This window comes from Pavona decussata, unplaced genomic scaffold (genome assembly GCF_977016875.1).
Source record: "Pavona decussata unplaced genomic scaffold, jaPavDecu1.1 SCAFFOLD_266, whole genome shotgun sequence".
Taxonomy (NCBI): Eukaryota; Metazoa; Cnidaria; class Anthozoa; order Scleractinia; family Agariciidae; genus Pavona; species Pavona decussata.
The window spans coordinates 334,431-352,889 of NW_028145668.1; the positions used below are offsets into that span (position 1 = coordinate 334,431).

The following is an 18,459-nucleotide window of genomic DNA, read 5'->3' on the forward strand; positions in this document are numbered from 1 at the left end:
AGACCAACTGAAAATACTGTTACATTTTGCGTTACTTTCTGGTATTACATTTTGCGTTAACAAAGTTATTACATTTTGCGTCAAAAGTTATTACATTTTGCGTTACTATTACATTTTGCGTCAAAAGGTATTACATTTTGCGTTACTATTACATTTTGTGGCGTAACACCCATACCTTCAAATCTAATTTGAGAGCAGAAAATAGCTAGAGCATTTTTACACACCTGAAACTTGCACAAGTATTACGGGGTTAATTATTGATAAATTTTACGAGATGACCAAAAAAGGTTGTTGTTTGGTTCACAAATCTGCAATAGCGGAAAAATACTAACATAGGATTCACAGAAGGCGTTCCGGTTTTTTTCCCGTGCACTCTGTTACCTTGGAAACCTTGAATTGGGTTGGATAATCGTTACTGTAGTGATTGATGGTAAAGGTGACGTGACGAAATGACGAAAATGTAGAGATGTTGGAGACGTTACACGTAGAAGGGTCAGCGCTTCAGACATTGAATTTGCGACGATGGTTCGAATCTTATAGTTATTCTTTTTGATTCTTTTTTTTTAAAAGAGAACCTTTCTCTCCCCAGGTTTATGAACGTGTTTCGACAAAAACGTTTGCACTCCTCCCCACCAAGGGTTCAACAATCTCTTCCCCTTGTACGTGCCAACCAACTTTAACTGAAATTGTACCTTTTGTTACAGCTCCGGCAAACTTCTGCCAGAGTCACAACACGCTATTCGCTGTTGCTCAACTGAAGATTATTCACACTTATCTCTCCGTTATAATTTTAGACACGAATTTCTACTCAGCCTTAACACCTTATTACGCGCTGTTTTTGATACCTGTCCTGGATTGCTACCCTTCCGATCTATGGTCAGGATTTTTGCGAACCTTTAAAATGCTAGAATTTTAAACTTCGCAACCCGGTTTTCGCGTAAAACGAGGGTTGTGTAGCGTAGAGCCCACTACAGAGTCCTGATAGAAACTAGTTAAACTAGATGAAATATTGGCCTGATCAAAATCGCCCTTTGCCCTGTAGTGTCAGCCCCATAATCACTTTGCTTTATTTACACGGAAAGTGAGGTTTGCCACGTGTATTTCCACAACAAGAGATCAAGCAACAAGAAGTATCCAGTCCAGTTTGCTTGCGCATTTCAAACGTTTCGTGTTTCGTTTATTTTTTGTATCCACTATGTGGGTATCACCCCTCCCCCCCACAATCTTTTTCCCAGTTTGCTGTGTGTAGCCAGTTACCATGACTTCAGTTGATCCCATCCCCGGGATCCCATACAAGGGGAATTCGAAGTAGTTTTTCTCTTAGTAGCTTCAGTTCCTACAAATTAAAGCAGTGATAAGCTGTGCCAGGCCGCGTGGAACTTTGGTTCGAATGCTTCTTTATGCTGAACTGAAAAAGTCGGAGAAGAATATTCTAAAATACAATCTCTAGCTGTCAGGCCCAAGTTACAAGAAACACTGGCTCGTGTAAAAGCGCTCTTTAGCAATTGTACAGACCATTACTAATGTTACTCAAAGAAAAGCATGTGTTAATCGTGGTGCTTGACATGCATACAGTATCAATAACTGAAACACTTTCGACTTGATATATGTTGACGTTCACCGCGTTTAATTTATTCAGTGGCTATTGATAGTAATTTAGGGAGTCGAACGCGCGCACTCAACTAAGCTGTGATTACGTCTTGTATATAGAATTACCACGTCTGACTTTGTGATCGGCTGAGCGGGCGCGTGCGGCCACACGCGCGAATGACCTTGATAGATCTTCTCAACATCACTATATACACTGCCGATATCTTCTGATGTAGCCACAAACAGGAAAAACTAAGCTATTCAAATTTCCTGAAGAGCTGAAAGAATGTTTATTAGACCCAGTTTGAGCCCCGACTCCGAACTAGTAACACACTTCAGTCAGTGGATCGCATCGCTGAACTTAATGTGACGTTTGATTTATCCAACTGATTTGAGAAATATGTCATTTCTTGGAAAAACAGTAATCGAGTTATATACTATATAGAAGCAGACTTATTAATATCGGGAGCAAATTTCGGAGTTCCTATTGTCCGATTTATAAGTTTTCATTAAAGCATGGCACGCATTTACAAATAATTTAGGAAACTCGCTGTCCGTATTTTCACTATTTCACGAGCTGATGTGTTTTTCTTCCAGGTGATATCAGATATTTCAAAGTAACCGAACCGACCGCAACGAAACCAAAATGCCACAGATGGAAAAAACTGATTGCTACCTGTTAGGCTATGATCGGAAGAAGAAGCTAAAACTGATCTGAGGTGATTTTGTGTTTGAACATTTTGTCGGCTTATTCGGGTTGTTTCCATTTTGATATTGCAACTGATTTTAAGAAGACGAGATTCGATTTAATGATTAAGTCCTTTTTGTTTCTCAGGAAAATAGTGGGAGGGGCTGCTAGATAACAGATCGGAAGACACTGATACACTTGTTTCCTTTTATACGAATCTATCGAACATTCCGTGAGGTAAACACGTATCTTTATGCTACTAAATAAAGCGGTTTGACGGTGGTTGAGGAAATAGAGGTCACTGAGATCACCGCTGCGCGGGTGGTACTTGGTCTAGTTGTACCTCCCTGAAGGCACCGAAGGTCCACCGAAAGCCTGGCTCACAAAGAGAATAGAGAGACTATACGTAACAGCAAACTAAAAACTTATCTAGCTATGCAAAAACCGAGCAAAGGCGAAGAAAACGGTGCTATTCGTTTTGAGATGAGGTTCGTTGAAGGAAGATCTATGGAAAGCAATTTCGAAGACGACAAATCAGTTTCCAAGAGAACAACCAGCAGCAGATTACTCGGCACAGTGCCAGAAACCGATTACGACGTTTTAGGAAAAGAAGATGCAACTCCTCCAGAAACTTTGTATGAAGACATCCACCTTAAAAAAACTGAAGAATCTCTAGAAACTAAATCAGACACATCGAGACTGAGTCAAAGGAACAGACCCTGTTTATTTGGAATATGTAACAGGTCCGGAGCAACCAGTGGATCTCGGAGAGCATGGGGAAAGAGGTCCCGATCCGCTGTTAACCCTAATACTGAAGCTCATGTCTATGTTAACAATGATAAAGAGTATTCTCAGAACACCACGATGCATCAAGACATGGTCAGCAACCAAGGCAGTTTAGGAACCATCTTTACTCCAGACACCCAGAGGCGCCGTCGTTTCGTGCGTTTTATGGCATTCGTTCTACTGGTCATCTTTATTATGTCTGCCACAAGCTTAATTCTGGTGATACTGATCCTCAATGGAAACATGGCTGGTCCAGAGAAGAGATCAACAGAGTTTGTGAAAGGTATGTAAATACTCGTGATATTTGTTTTGGTAAGGTAAATCAAAAAGGAAGTCGTTGTTCCGTTGCTGTGATCGTGACGCTGAGTACCACTTGGCATGGGCACAGAGCAGGTGAAAATGAATATTAACCGGAAGGCACAATTATAAGGCACTCCAGCTTTATTTGTAAATCAGTGCCGATAATCATGTGACGTTTTCGGTAGAATTTCTTTCTCTTTCTAGCAATACACTATGTACCGGCCGCGAACTTGAAAGAAACAATGCCTCAACAGTAAAGTTAGAAAATTAAAACAATGAAGTTGAATGGAATCGCTTTATTAAACTTCACTTTCCCAGTCATCATCCCTTTCAACAGCCTTTTTCATTAATGATGGTTGTGACGCACTTTAAGAATTTTCCGTCTAGCGCGGGGTGGAAACTTTCCAGTCTTAAACGCGAATTTTTAAGGTGAAAAAAAAAATCGTCTTTGCAAAGTTTGAAACGTGAAAAGTTCCACCATGGCTTTCAGATAAACAAAAATTCTTGTTGAAGAAACGACCAATACTACCCGGCGTGTCTGAATCTGTGACAGGTACCTAACTGCTGGAAGACTACAGTGATACTAACTGCTATCCATTCAAATGTGTGCATCTACCATAATTTTACCAGGCAATTTAATGGCAGAATTAATTCTATACTGTTCAGTCTATTTGATAAAAATATTAGCCGATAGCTTGTGCACCAATGATTCGATCAAAACATGATGTTATGACTTTTAAATGACAAGCATGATTCCTTGATCAGCCGACATAAACTAGTTGCGACGACATGATATTAAAAAAAGCGCGAAGTTACTTAAAACGAAACAAAACAAATCTTTTATTTTCTTCTCAACGACCAAATCTCTGGGTTCATTAATAACATAAAAAATATTTTGACTCAAATAATTGATGGGCGGACGTTAGTTTTAGAACAGTTTTTAAAACATCTTTCGTTTCGGTCTCTCTGATAGCGACCTTTGTCCCTATTTTCCCGTGTTTTAAAATTCTCTGGTTTGGAGCACGTCCACACATGTTTTCAAACTCAGCTTGGATGAAAATTGGGATTCAATAAATGATTTTTGATTTTACTGATGCACTGTGAGCGTAAGTAGTTTAGCATCAAATTTCTTTGTTTCTTCCTCTCTTTCTTTCATACGTAAATAGAAGAAAGATCCTCGCAGTTAGTACGCAACTTAAGCAGTTGCGAAAACGAAAGCCTGAAAAAAATCATTCATCCGCAGTTCAAATATACGATGTTTTATATATTCATATCCATTCCTTTCATACATTTATACGTTCAATGGGAACTCTTTCATTCATTCATTCATTCATTCATTCATTCATTCATTCATTCATTCATTCATTCATTCATTCATTCATTCATTCATTCATTCATTCATTCATTCATTCATTCATTCATTCATTCATTCATTAATTCATTCGATATATTTTCCTGTTATTGCCTGTATTCTTTCTTTCACCATCTATTCTCTCTCTTTCTTCCATTCTTCATGCTTTCACGAAAAAGGGTTTGTGTTTACAAAAACGCCAAGTTTATCTGAGAGCGCTTATATTCGTAAATTAAGTAAAAATGCTTTAGGCTTCGTATTACCGCATTTCCTTTCGGCTCTAATTGATTACACGGTGTGCAGCTGTTTATATAGAACCACGGAGGCGCCATGCCATGTGCCAAACGGGACCTCCGGAAACGGAATGTTTTTTTATAGCTACTGCTACGGAGAGCCAAAGTGCAACATACACAGGAACTGCTCAACACAAATTTCCAATGGGTAAAAAATAGAATAATAAACAACACTGTACGAATATATTACTTTCATTTAAATAATTTCATCTAAAACTGTTCACAAGTAAGATCAAGTCCTGGCTCAATGTTATGCGCATGGAGGAGAGAAGATTGTCGTTTTCATGGAGACAGAGAACACAAGGAAGTTGTTCTCGTGACTGAAAGATGTTTTGAGAATTACAAACATTCCATTGATTGCGTAATATGACAGGCATCAACCTAAAAACATGAGTGGCGTGATGTAAAGTGATTCATTCATTGATTTCCGCCACTACCTCTTGGGTTACGTTGACTAACATATAGTAAGGAACTTTCTGGTTCACAACAAAGAGTTGCAACAGCAATTCGGCTAGAAATGCAGAAACCAGCTGAGAAAAAACACAGTTATCTTGTGTACCATTTTGAGATGGGGTCGGTAGATGAAGGGTACTCCAACATTGCTTTTAGCAACCAGGAGACGTCGGCTGGAAATACGAACTACAAGTGCAAATGCGAAACTACTTCTGAAGATGCAACTTCACAGAGAAGTAGAAGCCTATGTCAGTGCGCTACAAATCCAAAACGAGAAATTTTTTACGACATGGTTGCCCAAGGCAAAGAAAAAGAGAATGACAAAACCACTGGAGGTCGCCCAGGAGAGGTTCACAGTGCTTCGTTTGAATTATATGACACATGTTACGATCGCCTGGCTTCTTCCCGCAGCACAGGCAAGTTAAACTCTACAGAACGATCAAAAAGCGGTGAATACGTCAACCTAACTGATAAGCAAGAGTATTCCAGACTGCAGAGACAAAGGCGTCAACAGCAAAGCGGAAAACGCGAGGGAGAACATGACATCGCCTTAGGACCCTCCCCGAGACACCAGCAACATGTAGAGTCATCACAGTGCTGTAGTAAAATGCGATTAATGGTCATCATTCAACTGCTGACTTTTTTCATAGCCTCCGCTAGCTTGGCGCTCGTGATATTAATGACAAACGGAACGATCACGTCCTATGCAGATACATATAGAGGTATGATAAAAATAGGTGAAATATTTATTCCCAAAATTCAGTAAGTAAGTAGGATAAGTCACATTTTTCCCATCCTACGTAATGCTTCGCAATCGCCTAATCGAAGTGACTCTCTTGACGTCTTGCAGAAAGTAGTCCACACCATGTACGTAAATGTTGAGATTTTTATAGAGTTCTCATAAGCTAAACAGATAAAATCATTCTGAACCTCTTTTCATCCTAACGGATGTATTTTCAAATTTTATCCGGTTTGCAAGAAGCATTATCCCGTGCATGGTGTATTCACATGTTATTGCAAGGTAATTGCGGCTGTGTATCAGATTTTCGCGCCCTTTCCGTTTTGCATTTCTGCTTGGGTGGGTCTCACGTGACAGTTAAACCACACTGAGTTATCGTGTAGTTTTCACAAGCACTATTTACTGTTTATTGTTACTTCCCGCAGAGTTTTCACACCTTATTATGAAACAAAGATACTGCAAGAGTTGAGTCTTTAAAAAAAGCCATGACTTATGACATTATACGTACGAGTGTGATTCGCCCACGCACGATGCGTGGTGTGAGTACAGTCGTTCGTGTTTATGGCGTGATAAGGTCATAAGTGGTGACACTCCCCGTGAGACTAAAATGTAGGTTCAAAGTCTAACTGTGTACATGTCTTTTCTGTTCAGCTTATTTCTGTTCCTCTCGATGAAAAAAGAAGAGATGTAACGATGCTACGATAATGAAATTTTACATCGTTGTTGTTGTTGTTGTTGTTGTTTTTATTTCAGTATTTTTAACAGTTCGGAGTGAAATACACTTTTAAATTGACGGTCACATTAAATTCCAGTAATTCTCTAGCCTGCGTCGGCTGGGGGTATTATTAACATTTCGCCGACGGAGCCGCCGTCACTGCACACCCCGGGTGACAGAGGCCTGCTGGTCTCTTACATGACTCTAAGTCATTTCACGTAATATGACGCAAAAAAAGATTCAATGACAACTATATTTAGGAAGCACCTTATCCCCATTTTGTCAATTGTAGGAGTAAAATGTTCAGTGAATTTCAGTAAGAACCTCATGTTTTCTACTGTCTACACCTGTGCTGCCGCTGAGAGTACAAAATAAGCTGCGCACTTGGCTGTATTGTCTCCGCGCAAATATAATGCATCAGTAAATTTCAGTGTTGCCTACCCCCCCCCCCCCCCCCCGGCCAAACCCTGGACATAAGCATTTCTTTCAGTTGAAGTGAAAAATGACCCGGGGTGTAACCAAACGCGAATGTCCTATCCCGAGGTTCATCTACATAAATAAACAAAGAAAAAAAAAAAGGTGTCACTCGTCGTTGAATATTTTGTGATGTCCATTTGGCATATACAACTGCCTTTCCCTTGTTCTTTTGCTTTAATGTAATGTCACTTTTCCTATAGTTCCACACAAAACATAGTCGACTTTGAATTTGAATTGGGTGATCGCCTCCATCGTTCTCGGATCAGCCGTCGAGATGTCCGCGTTTTGAAAAAAGATTTATAAATACAATTTGTATCAGAAAAAAAAATGAAAATAATGTTTAATCAGTAAAGAAGATGTATCTTTAAATACATCTTTCAACGTTCGTAACCCTTGCTGTGTCAACCATTTTTCAACAAAGTCGTCCGATCTTTGACAACAAAATCTTCAATGGCGGCCATGTTTGTTTGTATCCTCCGGCCATGTGTGAGACCAAAACGACAGGGGATGTCAAATGCCTACGGGTAGCGATAAACATTGGTGAATGCCCCACACCCGGGATTACAACGTGAACAAATGCCCCACTAACGCGGATAAATCTGTCCAGCGGAGAAATCGCTCTTCGGCGGAGAAAAATGTATTGGTTGGCCAGAGTAATTTTTTCCCGCTGGATAGCGATTAAGTTATCCGCTCCGCTTTGTACAACTGGGGCCAGGTATGACGTGAACGTCCCTTTTTCTTTCCAGATGCTGAAGGAAAACGAGAAAAGCTGGCCGACATTTCAACTAACTTCAAAGAATTGGAGGCACAGATTTCGACGCTAAAGGAAGAATTGGACGACGCTCGAAAAGAGCTTAAAGAGTTAAAGGACAAAAGTAATTTGAGAATTGACGAGTTGACAAGGGAATTGCAGCATATCAAGAATTCTACACAACAGAAAAACACAACGAACACCAATGCTCAGGTAATTATAGCTTTGATAACTGAGTACATCCTAAGGCAGGGAAATGTACGACCTATCTGTTGAAATTCTTACTCAGTAATGTTCAGACCAAAATATGTGATTTTCCCCACCCAAATTTTTTCTAGACGCCGTGAATAGGCAATTTTCCAGAAATCTATACCCATCTTCACATCTGAGCTTAAAATTGGCAGATATCAGTTTTTATACCAATAAGACTCAAAGACATTTCCAGTGAGGCCAGATATATCCTTATTGATTTTGTTTAGGGGGGAACCCAGCCCGAAGCAACCTCCTTATTATGCCCGACTTCCCCATCTGCAAGGCCCTGTCTCCTTTTGCCAATTTTCGCTCAGATGTATTTTTACTTCAAGTTCCTTATAATGAGCTCCGTCTCCAGAACACTCAGTCAATGCTGTCCAGGGGAGATGGGACGGTTGTCGGGAGGTCGGACTGTAGTTGTAGAATAAGATTAAACAAGACAGGATGCCCTCTTTTGGATTAAACAATCGCAGATCTTGTGACGAAATATACGTCAGAAGAATTTTGAAAAGTCCGCCTATGAAACTGATCGACGTCGTTTTGGAATAAATTTTCGTGCAGCACACCCTTGATTATCACCAAATTTGTTGTACCACAACATTTGATGGCGCTTGAGATTTTATGTAGTCCAGAATTTAAAGGAAACACGAAATTAAGAATTGACAAGAACAAAATATTGAATCAGTTTACGGGAATCACCCTTCGTCATCCTGACTCATCTTCTATTCACATCAGGGATCATGAACTGTACTTTATTTTCGTCCGTTTTGCTTAGGTAAACCAGCACAGTGAAAAGGTAGACTTTGAGTTGATGCTTAATTCCTCTCAGCAACGAGTAATGACGATAATCGCCGACATGTGGCTCATTGTTAACAAAACTGACAGAAAACTGCGTGAAGACACAAGGTCCTTATGGTCAACGGGAAATTCAACACAGGGGGAAATTCAGAAGGTACCAATTGCTTGAACTTAATAGTATACCATTATAACCATTGCAACATTACAACCAACTTTCAGCCTGTCAGAGCCGTAGCCTTGTGTCCATTGTGTCAGTAGCTTTAAATTTGCTACCAAGTCGTTTACTGTTCACAGATTTGACCAAAGCGTTATTTTAAAAAATGGATTTCAACACACTGTTTTAACTCGTTCCAATGAAATTTTAATTTACCAAAGAAATTCAGGTGCTAAAAAAGTAGTTCCCGTTTTCCCGGTTTTGACGATCCCAGTAGATATTCTTCTTCCATAAAACGTTTGCTTTCAGTTGACACCAGCTTCATGGACAATTGGCTCTTGTGTCTACCAAGGGGAGGGTTCTTTTCATCTTCATTTGCAACACTTTTTCTTCAGTAAACGCCTTCTTTAGTAAACGAAAATTCTGACAAGATTGATTTCCAACCGATATTTCTGAAATCTTTTATCGAAGGATAGTTAATTACCCACTAAATTGAATGTAAATTGAGTGTAATCAGCTGAGAAAAGGCTAAACCAATCCACTGGTAACATTTTTCTGATTAAAAACCGTAAATAAAGTGATGGAAACCGGTGCCATCCGCCTTAATTCGCTTAAGTTCGTTACTGTTTTTTTTCATTAAGTTGACAAACAGTTTGACTCAGCTGAGAAGTGAAGTCGGTTTACAAGAACAGAGACTCAACGAGACTAGCAAGTTGAAGGTGAGCATCTGTCGCGAGGAGTTGTTTTGCAAACTTTGAGGTTACGTTTTTCTCTCCTTTCCATTCAACCTTTCACCCCCATCTCTATCAAGCCCTTCTCATGTAATAAGCCCGTCGTTTTGAGGTCAGAATTCTTAACGCAATTTAAGAAATATCTCAAACCTTCAGGCGTACCAAAGCTCAAAACTGTATCAGTCAGTTGGCCTTTAGGGAAACTCACTTAATTGCATTCAAATGGTCTTTAATCATGCAGAACGATTATTTTACCCCTCTCTAATAAGTTCCACGACCCCTCCCTTCTTGGGTACTGAAAATAATTAACCCCTCTCAGTAAAGATTTACGTTATACCTTATTTGTAATTTTTGCTATTGCACTAAAATATTCATTGAATATGTTCACTAATGACATAGTTTCGCCAACAACCTTGACGTTCTAAGAAAACTTTGAACGTTCGAATGTGAATTAATCTATAATTGACCCGTGTTTATAACGTGGATTGCATTGCCGCCATGTTGGTTGTAGAAACAATCTCGCATACAAGATAAACTTCCATCTCCTTCATACTACATCATCATTTCAATATATATGATCAAAGTTTATTTTCTCATCGGTTTCCAAGCAACAACTATTACCATAGCAACGAAAGCGCATAGCCTCTCATTTTAAACATTGTCGATTATCTCGAAATCTAGTCAGACACTTTATGACGAAACCTTAAGGATTTAAAATATTCAATCTAGACAACTTATAGGCGAAATTAGAAAACAAATCTGTAAAAGCATTTTCAAGTAAATAATGAATCAATTTTTGCGGGGTGATTTTGTTTATTCCTGCATTTTTCACCAATATCTCTGGCAAAATAAAACTTGACACTTTGTCTTTTCTGTTAAAAGGTCATTCCTCGTAGCAAAACATTCTAAAGGTATGTTGAGCTTCATGGGTGTCTACGATTTTAAGATATTTATGTTTGAAAACAGTTAAAATAAAGCGCATATGAATGAAAAAGTCCCTACTTTGCATAAGTCGAGATATCTTTAAAATACCCCCACAGGTTTTCTGTTAAATTACAAACGGTTAGAGTAAGAATTCTTTGCGATATTCATTCAAGTTTTAGGCTCAAGAACCGAAACCAGTGTTAGATAAGAAGGCTGAATCTTGGTCAAGTTACTGAGTCATTATTCGCTTTCTCCGAAGAAGAGTTTTATTTTGTTTGTCCAGGTCTATTCCACTGCTGTTCACGTGCTGTGAATATTTATGACTACGTGAAGTCGTGCAAAAGGTAAAATTTACATAAATATATGCTCCTGCTTCTCAAGTCTTCCATTGTAAATTTTGCCTTTTGCACGACTTCACCGGCGTTATGATAAATATTCAAAGCACGAGAACAGCAGTGAAATAGAACGGGACAAACAAAATAAAATTCTTGTTCGGAGAAAGCGAATAACGACTGTACCTTGACCAAGATTTAGCCTTCTTATCTAACACCAATTTCGGTTCCTGAACCTAGAACTTGCGTGGATATCGAAAAGAATTCTTGCTTCGAGCGCTTGTAATTTAACAGAAAAATCTGTGGGGGCATTTTAAAGATATCTCGATTTATGCAAAGTAGGGACTTTTTCATTCATCTGCGCTTTATTTTCACTGTATTTAAACATAAATATCTTAAAATCGAAGAAACCCAGGAAGCTCAATATACATTTAGACTGTTTTGTTATGAGGAAAGACCCTTTAACAGAAAAGGCAAAGTGTCAAGTTTTATTTTGCCAGAGATATTGGTGAAAAATGCAGGAATAAACAAAATCACCCCGCAAAAATTGATTCATTATTTACTTGAAAACGCTCCAACAGATTTTTTCTAATTTCGCCTATAAGTTGTCTAGATTGAATATTTTAAATCCTTAAGGTTTCGTCATAAAGTGTCTGACTAGATTTCGAGATAATGGCGACAAAGTTTAAAATGAGAGGCGTTGCGCTTCCGTTGCTATGGTAATAGTTGTTGCTTGGAAACCGATGAAAAAATTTAACTTAGATCATATGAGGAAATGATGATGTAGTATGAAGGAGATCGAAGTTTATCTTGTATGCGAGATTGCAATTTCAAAACTTCCGCCTTAAGTCCAGAAAAACTGCCGCGAGCCTCCTTAATCCCCAGCGGAGAAAAATCTTATTGTTCCATACCACCAACATGGCCGCCATGACGTCACATGCAATCAACCTATCATCCAACCCAGAGGAGTGAAATAACTCAGAAGAATTCAAATTCAGCTACAGGAGTGCAGACCGGAAAGGCAAACGGCGGAAAGAAAGTACCTTCACTGATAACTTTACTTCCCAACCTGTCCATACTTCACAGATTATTTTCAAAAAGCATCGATCGTTCAGCTGCAAACGGATGAATATGCGAGTTATATTTTTCAATCATTGACCCCGTTTTTAACCCAAACTTCTAGACGATGATCCTAAAATATATGAAAATCCCGCCGATAATACGTAACTCTATTTTAGATAATCCCCCCTCCTTTTACAGAACAATTAGCAAAATAACAACTACTTAATACCCCCGCTACATCTATATTCTCGGCAGTACCTGAACTCGTTGAACAACAGAAACAGTCCACCTCCCGAATCTAGAACGGGAACTTAAACCGTCCGACCAGTTTTACCATCGTAGAAGTGAATGGATGTTGCCCATTGGTTTTTATATTCCGTTGACGGAGAAACAGCTTTTGGACTTAAATTACTTCTTCTTCTTCTTCTTCTTCTTCTTCTTCTTCTTCTTCTTCTTCTTCTTCTTCTTCTTCTTCTTCTTCTTCTTCTTCTTCTTCTTCTTCTTCTTCTTCTTCTTCTTCGTCTGCTTCTTCTTCATCTTCTAACGGTTTTAGTTTTCTATACCTAGACGCTCTTGCTTTGCACATGGTAACACCGAATGCCGACTGAATACGACAAATCATTCATACAACGTGACTTTAAACAAAAATGTAACAATGAATAATTTAGTATTGTTTCAGTGAGAAGTCAAAAAAATCGTGCTTGGTGCTTCATCGGGTTATCCAGACACCTCGAAGCAATAAAAGCACTCAGCCTTTGGCCTCGTAGTTTCATCTGTTTCTCGCTGTCTGAATACCCCAATGAAGCATTCAAACTCCTTTTTGATAGATGACAAGATCTCTTCTTGATAAATCATCTTAGGCGGAGCATTACAATGACGTACATTACCTGGAGGTGTTAATAAACAGTTCCCGTCAAGACATGATGAATCAGCTGACTCAAATGTGGTCTTCAGTGAACTCAACTGGTAAAGACTTGCAAGAGCAAACAAAAACCTCCTTGTTGGCAGTGTGGAGTGCAGTTAACACAACCAAGATGGAGCTACACTGGAAGGTAAGCACAATGGTCAGTCTTAATATTTAGTTAATTTTGATGTATAGCCTTATCTAAATCTGCGTTATTATGTAAAGTTAAGTTTTCCGTTTTCCAGTATGTTTGTAATTTACTGTAATTTTTTTTTGTCTTGTCCCGCCTCGACTAGCTATATGGCTATTTGCGGGACAAGCCCTTTATATAATCTGAACCTGTAAATAAATTGTTGTTGTTGTTGTTGTTGTTGTTGTTAAATACCTGATTAAAATATATTAAATGAAGGAAAATATTGAGAAAGGCCCAAGAGAAGGTCATTTTCTTTGAAAATGGGCATATTTGGATGCACGCATTTCCGAGTTCCTCTGAACCTGAAAACGAGGCTTCATGCATAGATTTTATAATGATAGCTAGTTCAATTCAAATGCAAACAAAAATAATTTTAATATGGAAAGTTTGCAGGAAGTCTAGCTTTTATAATAGGGCTCAAAAAAATGGAAATCGGAAATGGCCTTTGTTTCATTGAGTTTGGATGCCACGCACAGAATTCCTTTTTTTTTTTTCTATTTCGCGGAGTTTGCAGCTTATTTCTGTAAAAATGTAAGTAAATATTTTTTATTCAACTGACTAAAAAAATCAATTAAAAATTGCTTCAAATAGGAGCTACTGGCTTCAACTGGGAGAAGGAAATTCCCATTATGATAATTGTGTAATTTTGCTCAAGAGGAGTACAAAGCTACTATTTTTTGCTCATTGGAAATGCAGAGGCAGTTCTAATGGAATTGAGAACGAAAATAATGAAACGTGGTAAAAGTAACACCTTTTTTTTCACCAGTTAATCAGTGGTGGAGGCATGGGGGGAGTAGATCCAATGGTATTTCTCCCTCTTGAATTGTGCCGAGGGGGTGGGGCAGATATGCACAAAAGTCTTTGACTCTTTAATTTGCGTTTGAGGTCAACAACATCAGCAAGATGGCAGGTCCCGTTGGACCACCAGGATTCAATGGAACTCAAGGACCCGCGGGTCCTAAAGGATCAATCGGCCCACCAGGACCCAAGGGACCGGGAAACTTCAGCGCATGCAGATACGATGAGGTCTCTGAAAAGAAAACCTCCGGGTCAACTAACGCACAGGCAACCCTGGATGAGCCCAGTGTAAGTATCTGACCATAAGTGAATACCTCTCTCCAACTACAGGCATGATGAAGTTTTGAACCTGCGAATGAAGGCTTTCCTGTGATACTGTTTACTACGATGCACAAATAGGACCACCTTTTGAGTCCGAGGATGAAGTCTTACTATGTGACCACGCCATACTAAGCTTTGTAGTGTTGATTATTGTTTCATACTCGAATGCACTGACGGTATTGCAGACTGCAGCTGGTATTTCGAAATAAATCCTCTTTCGACAGGACCAGCAGTGAATACGATCTCTTGGAGAAACCATAAACAATTCGAGCCATATATTGCAACAGGCTCTCAAGTGAATTTTTAGAACGCCGTTGTTCAGTATCACAGATAAGTACTAGCGTCCACAGCAACGTTCACACTTAGGGTTTCATCAAGTCACTCAAACGAGACAGTACTTAAAAGTACTGCTCATTAGTTTAAATTTACATGGCGCAAAGATAACAATACTGGCGTCGACCAACGTTACTTTAGCTACGAAGGTTTCATAACCGTTGGGCACATAACTGTTTCTTTTAATACATCTTTAAGCGGCAGTTCGTGTATATAGCATTTCAAATAAGTCACTTTCATTCATTCACCTTTCATAGGACTATTACGAATTCACAAATTAAAATGACCATCTCCCAGTGATGGCTCGATTGCTTAGTTGGTAGAACACAGCACCGATATCGGAGGGTAATGGGTTCGAATCCCATTCAAGCCTGATTTTGTCACAGCTCTTCGCAATTGCTTACAAGTTACGTACATAACTGCGGCATAGGAAATCAATGATGTGTTATTCAGTCAGTGACACAGGCATACTCGGAAAAAAAGAAAGAACTTGGAGTTTTCCCAACAGGAGTCGAACCTATGACTTACTCGTCGATGTGTGGCCTATGCGCAGTGACATAACCGGTGATGGTATATATTTATATCGACGCATGTTCTCATTAAACAAAAGGTGCAGTTAAAGCGCGAGCTTTGTTGAAAACACTGTTACTAGCAGATTTCCCAGAAGCGAGAATAACAGACAACTTTGTTGGAATAAATTTGGCCACGGTTTGTTCAAGTTTAATTGAACAAATTATCAAACTCATAAAACAGCAATAAAAATTAAAGTACAATCTCCTGTTGATAAATGGGGCGACAAAATTTCGCCTGGGTTGGACTCTGCCCACGCATCAGGAAAAAACGTTAACGTAACAGGTGGTGAACATGGGGAGGAGGTGGGAAAGAGATTTCTGGGGATCTGTTCAATCTGATGGCGAGGAGAAGAAGGAAGACTACCTCGGAAAAATTTCTATTTCATAACCACGCTTTATCATTTGCTCTAAGCTCATTGGCTACCTTACGGTGCTATCCGCACCTGGTACGACCCACCTCCACCGGATTATCACGTGAAGACCACGCCTCGATATAAATTACATTATGTCGGGCCATAATGTTTGGTTTTATATCGACGCATGTTCTCATTAAACAAAAGGTGCAGTTAAAGCGCGAGCTTTGTTGAAAACACTGTTACTAGCAGATTTCCCAGAAGCGAGAATAACAGACAACTTTGTTGGAATAAATTTGGCCACGGTTTGTGGCAAGTTTAATTGAACAAATTATCAAACTCATAAAACAGCAATAAAAATTAAAGTACAATCTCCTGTTGATAAATGGGGCGACAAAATTTCGCCCCAAGCCACACTATGTGGCTTAAGCCCCAACGAAAAACAAAGCTCGCACTCAACTACGGAAATGGCAATGTAATGAGGTGAGAAGGCGTGCCGAGTCGCAGCCCATTGTCTGACCGACTCCACAGGCATCCCCACCCACTGCGGATAGAACCCAAAAGTGACATGTCTAACGAGTGGCAGCCCAATGACTGACCAACGCAAAAAGTCTAAGAATAACAACAACTGAAGGCCGTAAACGTTGCTCCCTTGGGGCAACGGAAATACATATAAAATAACATAGTCAATAAAGGTAGAACGAACGTGAACGCAAAAGAAATAAAATTAAAATCAGGAAAGAAGTGATAATGCAAGCCGAGTCGCAGCCCAGTGTCTGACCGACGCAACAGGCATCCAGACTTTGAAAGTAATGTCTAACAAATTCAAAACGGGTAGTGACAGCATTATGGCTATCTCTGAAATAGGGAACGGGGAATGGAGGAATAGGGAATGGGGAACGGGGAACGGGGAACGGGGAATCTCTAAAAGGGGGAATCTCTAAAATAGGGAATCTCTAAAAGGGGGAATCTCTAAAATAGGGAATCTCTAAAAGGGGGAATCTCTAAAATAGGGAATCTCTAAAAGGAGGAATCTCTAAAATAGGGAATCTCTAAAAGGGGGAATCTCTAAAATAGGGAATCTCTAAAAGGGGGAATCTCTAAAAGGGGGAATCTCTAAAATAGGGAATCTCTAAAAGGGGGAATCTCTAATAGGGGGAATCTCTAAAATAGGGAATCTCTAAAAGGGGGAATCTCTAAAATAGGGAATCTCTAAAAGGGGGAATCTCTAAAATAGGGAATCTCTAAAAGGGGGAATCTCTAAAAAAGGGATAATAATAGAAATGACAGGCCTGCACGGCTCACTGCGTTATGTGGTGTACATTTTTATGAACGCTGCCTTTATATTTTTGCCCTAACGAGCATGTCCTTAAGAGATTGTCCTCTCTTGTAGGATATAATTGGCGGATTTTTGAATATGTTTCTCAGCAAAGGCTGATTTTGTATGAACTTCCAGTTTTGCATCAATATATTTTTAAGGTTACGCACCGATGGGTGGTACGTTGTAACAAAAGGCAAGATTTGTTTACGAGTTTTTTTCTTTTGCTGTAGAGCCGACTGTCTTCCGGCGAAGTTGACTTCTGATAACGTTGTCTGTATCATCTTGTGGGGGTATCCGCGCGCTATGAGGCGCGATTTAAATTTGGAGATACTTTTTTCGAACGTTGTTTCAGAAGAATTTGTTCTCAGTCGTCTGAGTGCTTCGCCTTTAATAAAACCTCTTTTAACACCCAAGGGATGGCTCGAGGTAAAATGTGTATACTGAAACGTTTCAGTAGGCTTGTAATGTGTACGGATGTCAAGGATCGATTCATTTCTGAAACGTTCTCCTTTAAAAATTATTGTGTCGAGAAAGCTAGTCTCGTTCTCTGAAATTTCGGCCGTAAATTTAATAGTAGGATGGAATTTGTTAGCTTGTTCAATGAACAGGTTAATTTCCTTTTCGTCACTATCCCACAGTGAGAAGATGTCATCAATAAAACGTTTCCATTCTATTGGTTTTGTTTTGCTTTGACTTATCATTTTTGTTTCAATATCGGCCATAAAGATGTTTGCAAACGCAACGGCCATTTTTGTACCCATTGCAGTTCCATGGGTCTGAAGGTAATTTTTTCCAACAAATTGGAATGAATTTTCCTCAAGGACAAGAAGCTCAAATTCAACTCGACAACAGAGAACATTATAAACCTCTCCAAACTCCCATGACGGTGGAAACATCACAAAGAGTTCACGAGCTTGTCGCACAATTGCATCAAAATAACTTCATTGATGACATGACAAAGAAATGGTTTTCTCAAACGCGAGATCCGCCAAGAATACCAATATTTTACACCCTTACTAAGATCCACAAACCAAATCCGGTCGGAAGACCGATAATTTCGGGCTGTGAAGGCCCCACAGAAAGATTATCATCTTTTGTGGACAAATTACTTCAGCCCATCGCACAAAAACAGAAATCGTATCTAAAAGATACAACGGATTTCGTAAACTTCATAGAAAAGACAAAGGTCTCTCAAGATACTATCTTAGTATCAATGGATGTAACAAGCTTGTATACAAATATACCACAGGAGGAGGGTATTACAACAG

General features: G+C 39.3%; 2 protein-coding genes and 1 long non-coding RNA gene across 5 annotated transcripts in view; 1 reads left to right on the forward strand and 2 right to left on the reverse strand.

The window, feature by feature from the left end:
- LOC146455909 (uncharacterized) overlaps positions 1–13,241 on the reverse strand; it is a 48,841-nt gene extending 35,600 nt beyond the window's left edge. Inside the window, exon 1 of the long non-coding RNA XR_014858925.1 lies at positions 12,686–13,241. This is a non-coding gene — a long non-coding RNA (uncharacterized LOC146455909). The remainder of the gene's footprint in view (positions 1–12,685) is intronic.
- On the forward strand, positions 1,815–15,488 carry LOC146455912 (uncharacterized). Of its 3 annotated transcripts, XM_085093715.1 has the most exons (7): positions 1,815–2,309; positions 2,426–3,347; positions 8,139–8,356; positions 9,171–9,347; positions 9,989–10,066; positions 13,257–13,448; positions 14,379–15,488. In XM_085093715.1, the coding sequence occupies exons 2-7, from the start codon at positions 2,714–2,716 to the stop codon at positions 14,589–14,591; spliced, it is 1,512 nt and encodes a 503-aa protein (XP_084949841.1). In that variant the 5' UTR covers positions 1,815–2,309; positions 2,426–2,713; the 3' UTR covers positions 14,592–15,488. The 3 variants fall into 3 exon arrangements, with proteins under 3 accessions (XP_084949841.1, XP_084949842.1, XP_084949840.1); XM_085093716.1 differs by lacking the exon at positions 1,815–2,309 and having other exon boundaries at positions 2,414–3,347; XM_085093714.1 differs by lacking the exons at positions 1,815–2,309; positions 2,426–3,347 and adding an exon at positions 4,722–6,183 and having other exon boundaries at positions 14,379–15,481.
- A 1,660-nt stretch (positions 15,489–17,148) lies between these two features.
- LOC146455913 (uncharacterized) lies at positions 17,149–17,967 on the reverse strand. Its single transcript, XM_085093736.1, has one exon. It carries the CDS (start codon positions 17,950–17,952, stop codon positions 17,212–17,214), a length of 741 nt encoding a protein of 246 aa, XP_084949862.1. The 5' UTR covers positions 17,953–17,967; the 3' UTR covers positions 17,149–17,211.
- Between the last annotated feature and the right edge of the window lie 492 nt (positions 17,968–18,459).

What these genes read in the sequence shown, in the direction of transcription:
- LOC146455912 (XM_085093714.1), top strand. Translation starts at nt 5,526, where the DNA reads ATGCAGAAACCAGCTGAGAAAAAACACAGTTATCTTGTGTACCATTTT. An exon ending in CTATGCAGATACATATAGAG is followed by an intron (nt 6,184 to 8,138) that starts GTATGATAAAAA and finishes TTTTCTTTCCAG; the next exon opens with ATGCTGAAGGAAAACGAGAA. An exon ending in CACAGGGGGAAATTCAGAAG is followed by an intron (nt 9,348 to 9,988) that starts GTACCAATTGCT and finishes TTTTTCATTAAG; the next exon opens with TTGACAAACAGTTTGACTCA.
- LOC146455913 (XM_085093736.1), bottom strand. Translation starts at nt 17,952, where the DNA reads ATGGGTACAAAAATGGCCGTTGCGTTTGCAAACATCTTTATGGCCGAT.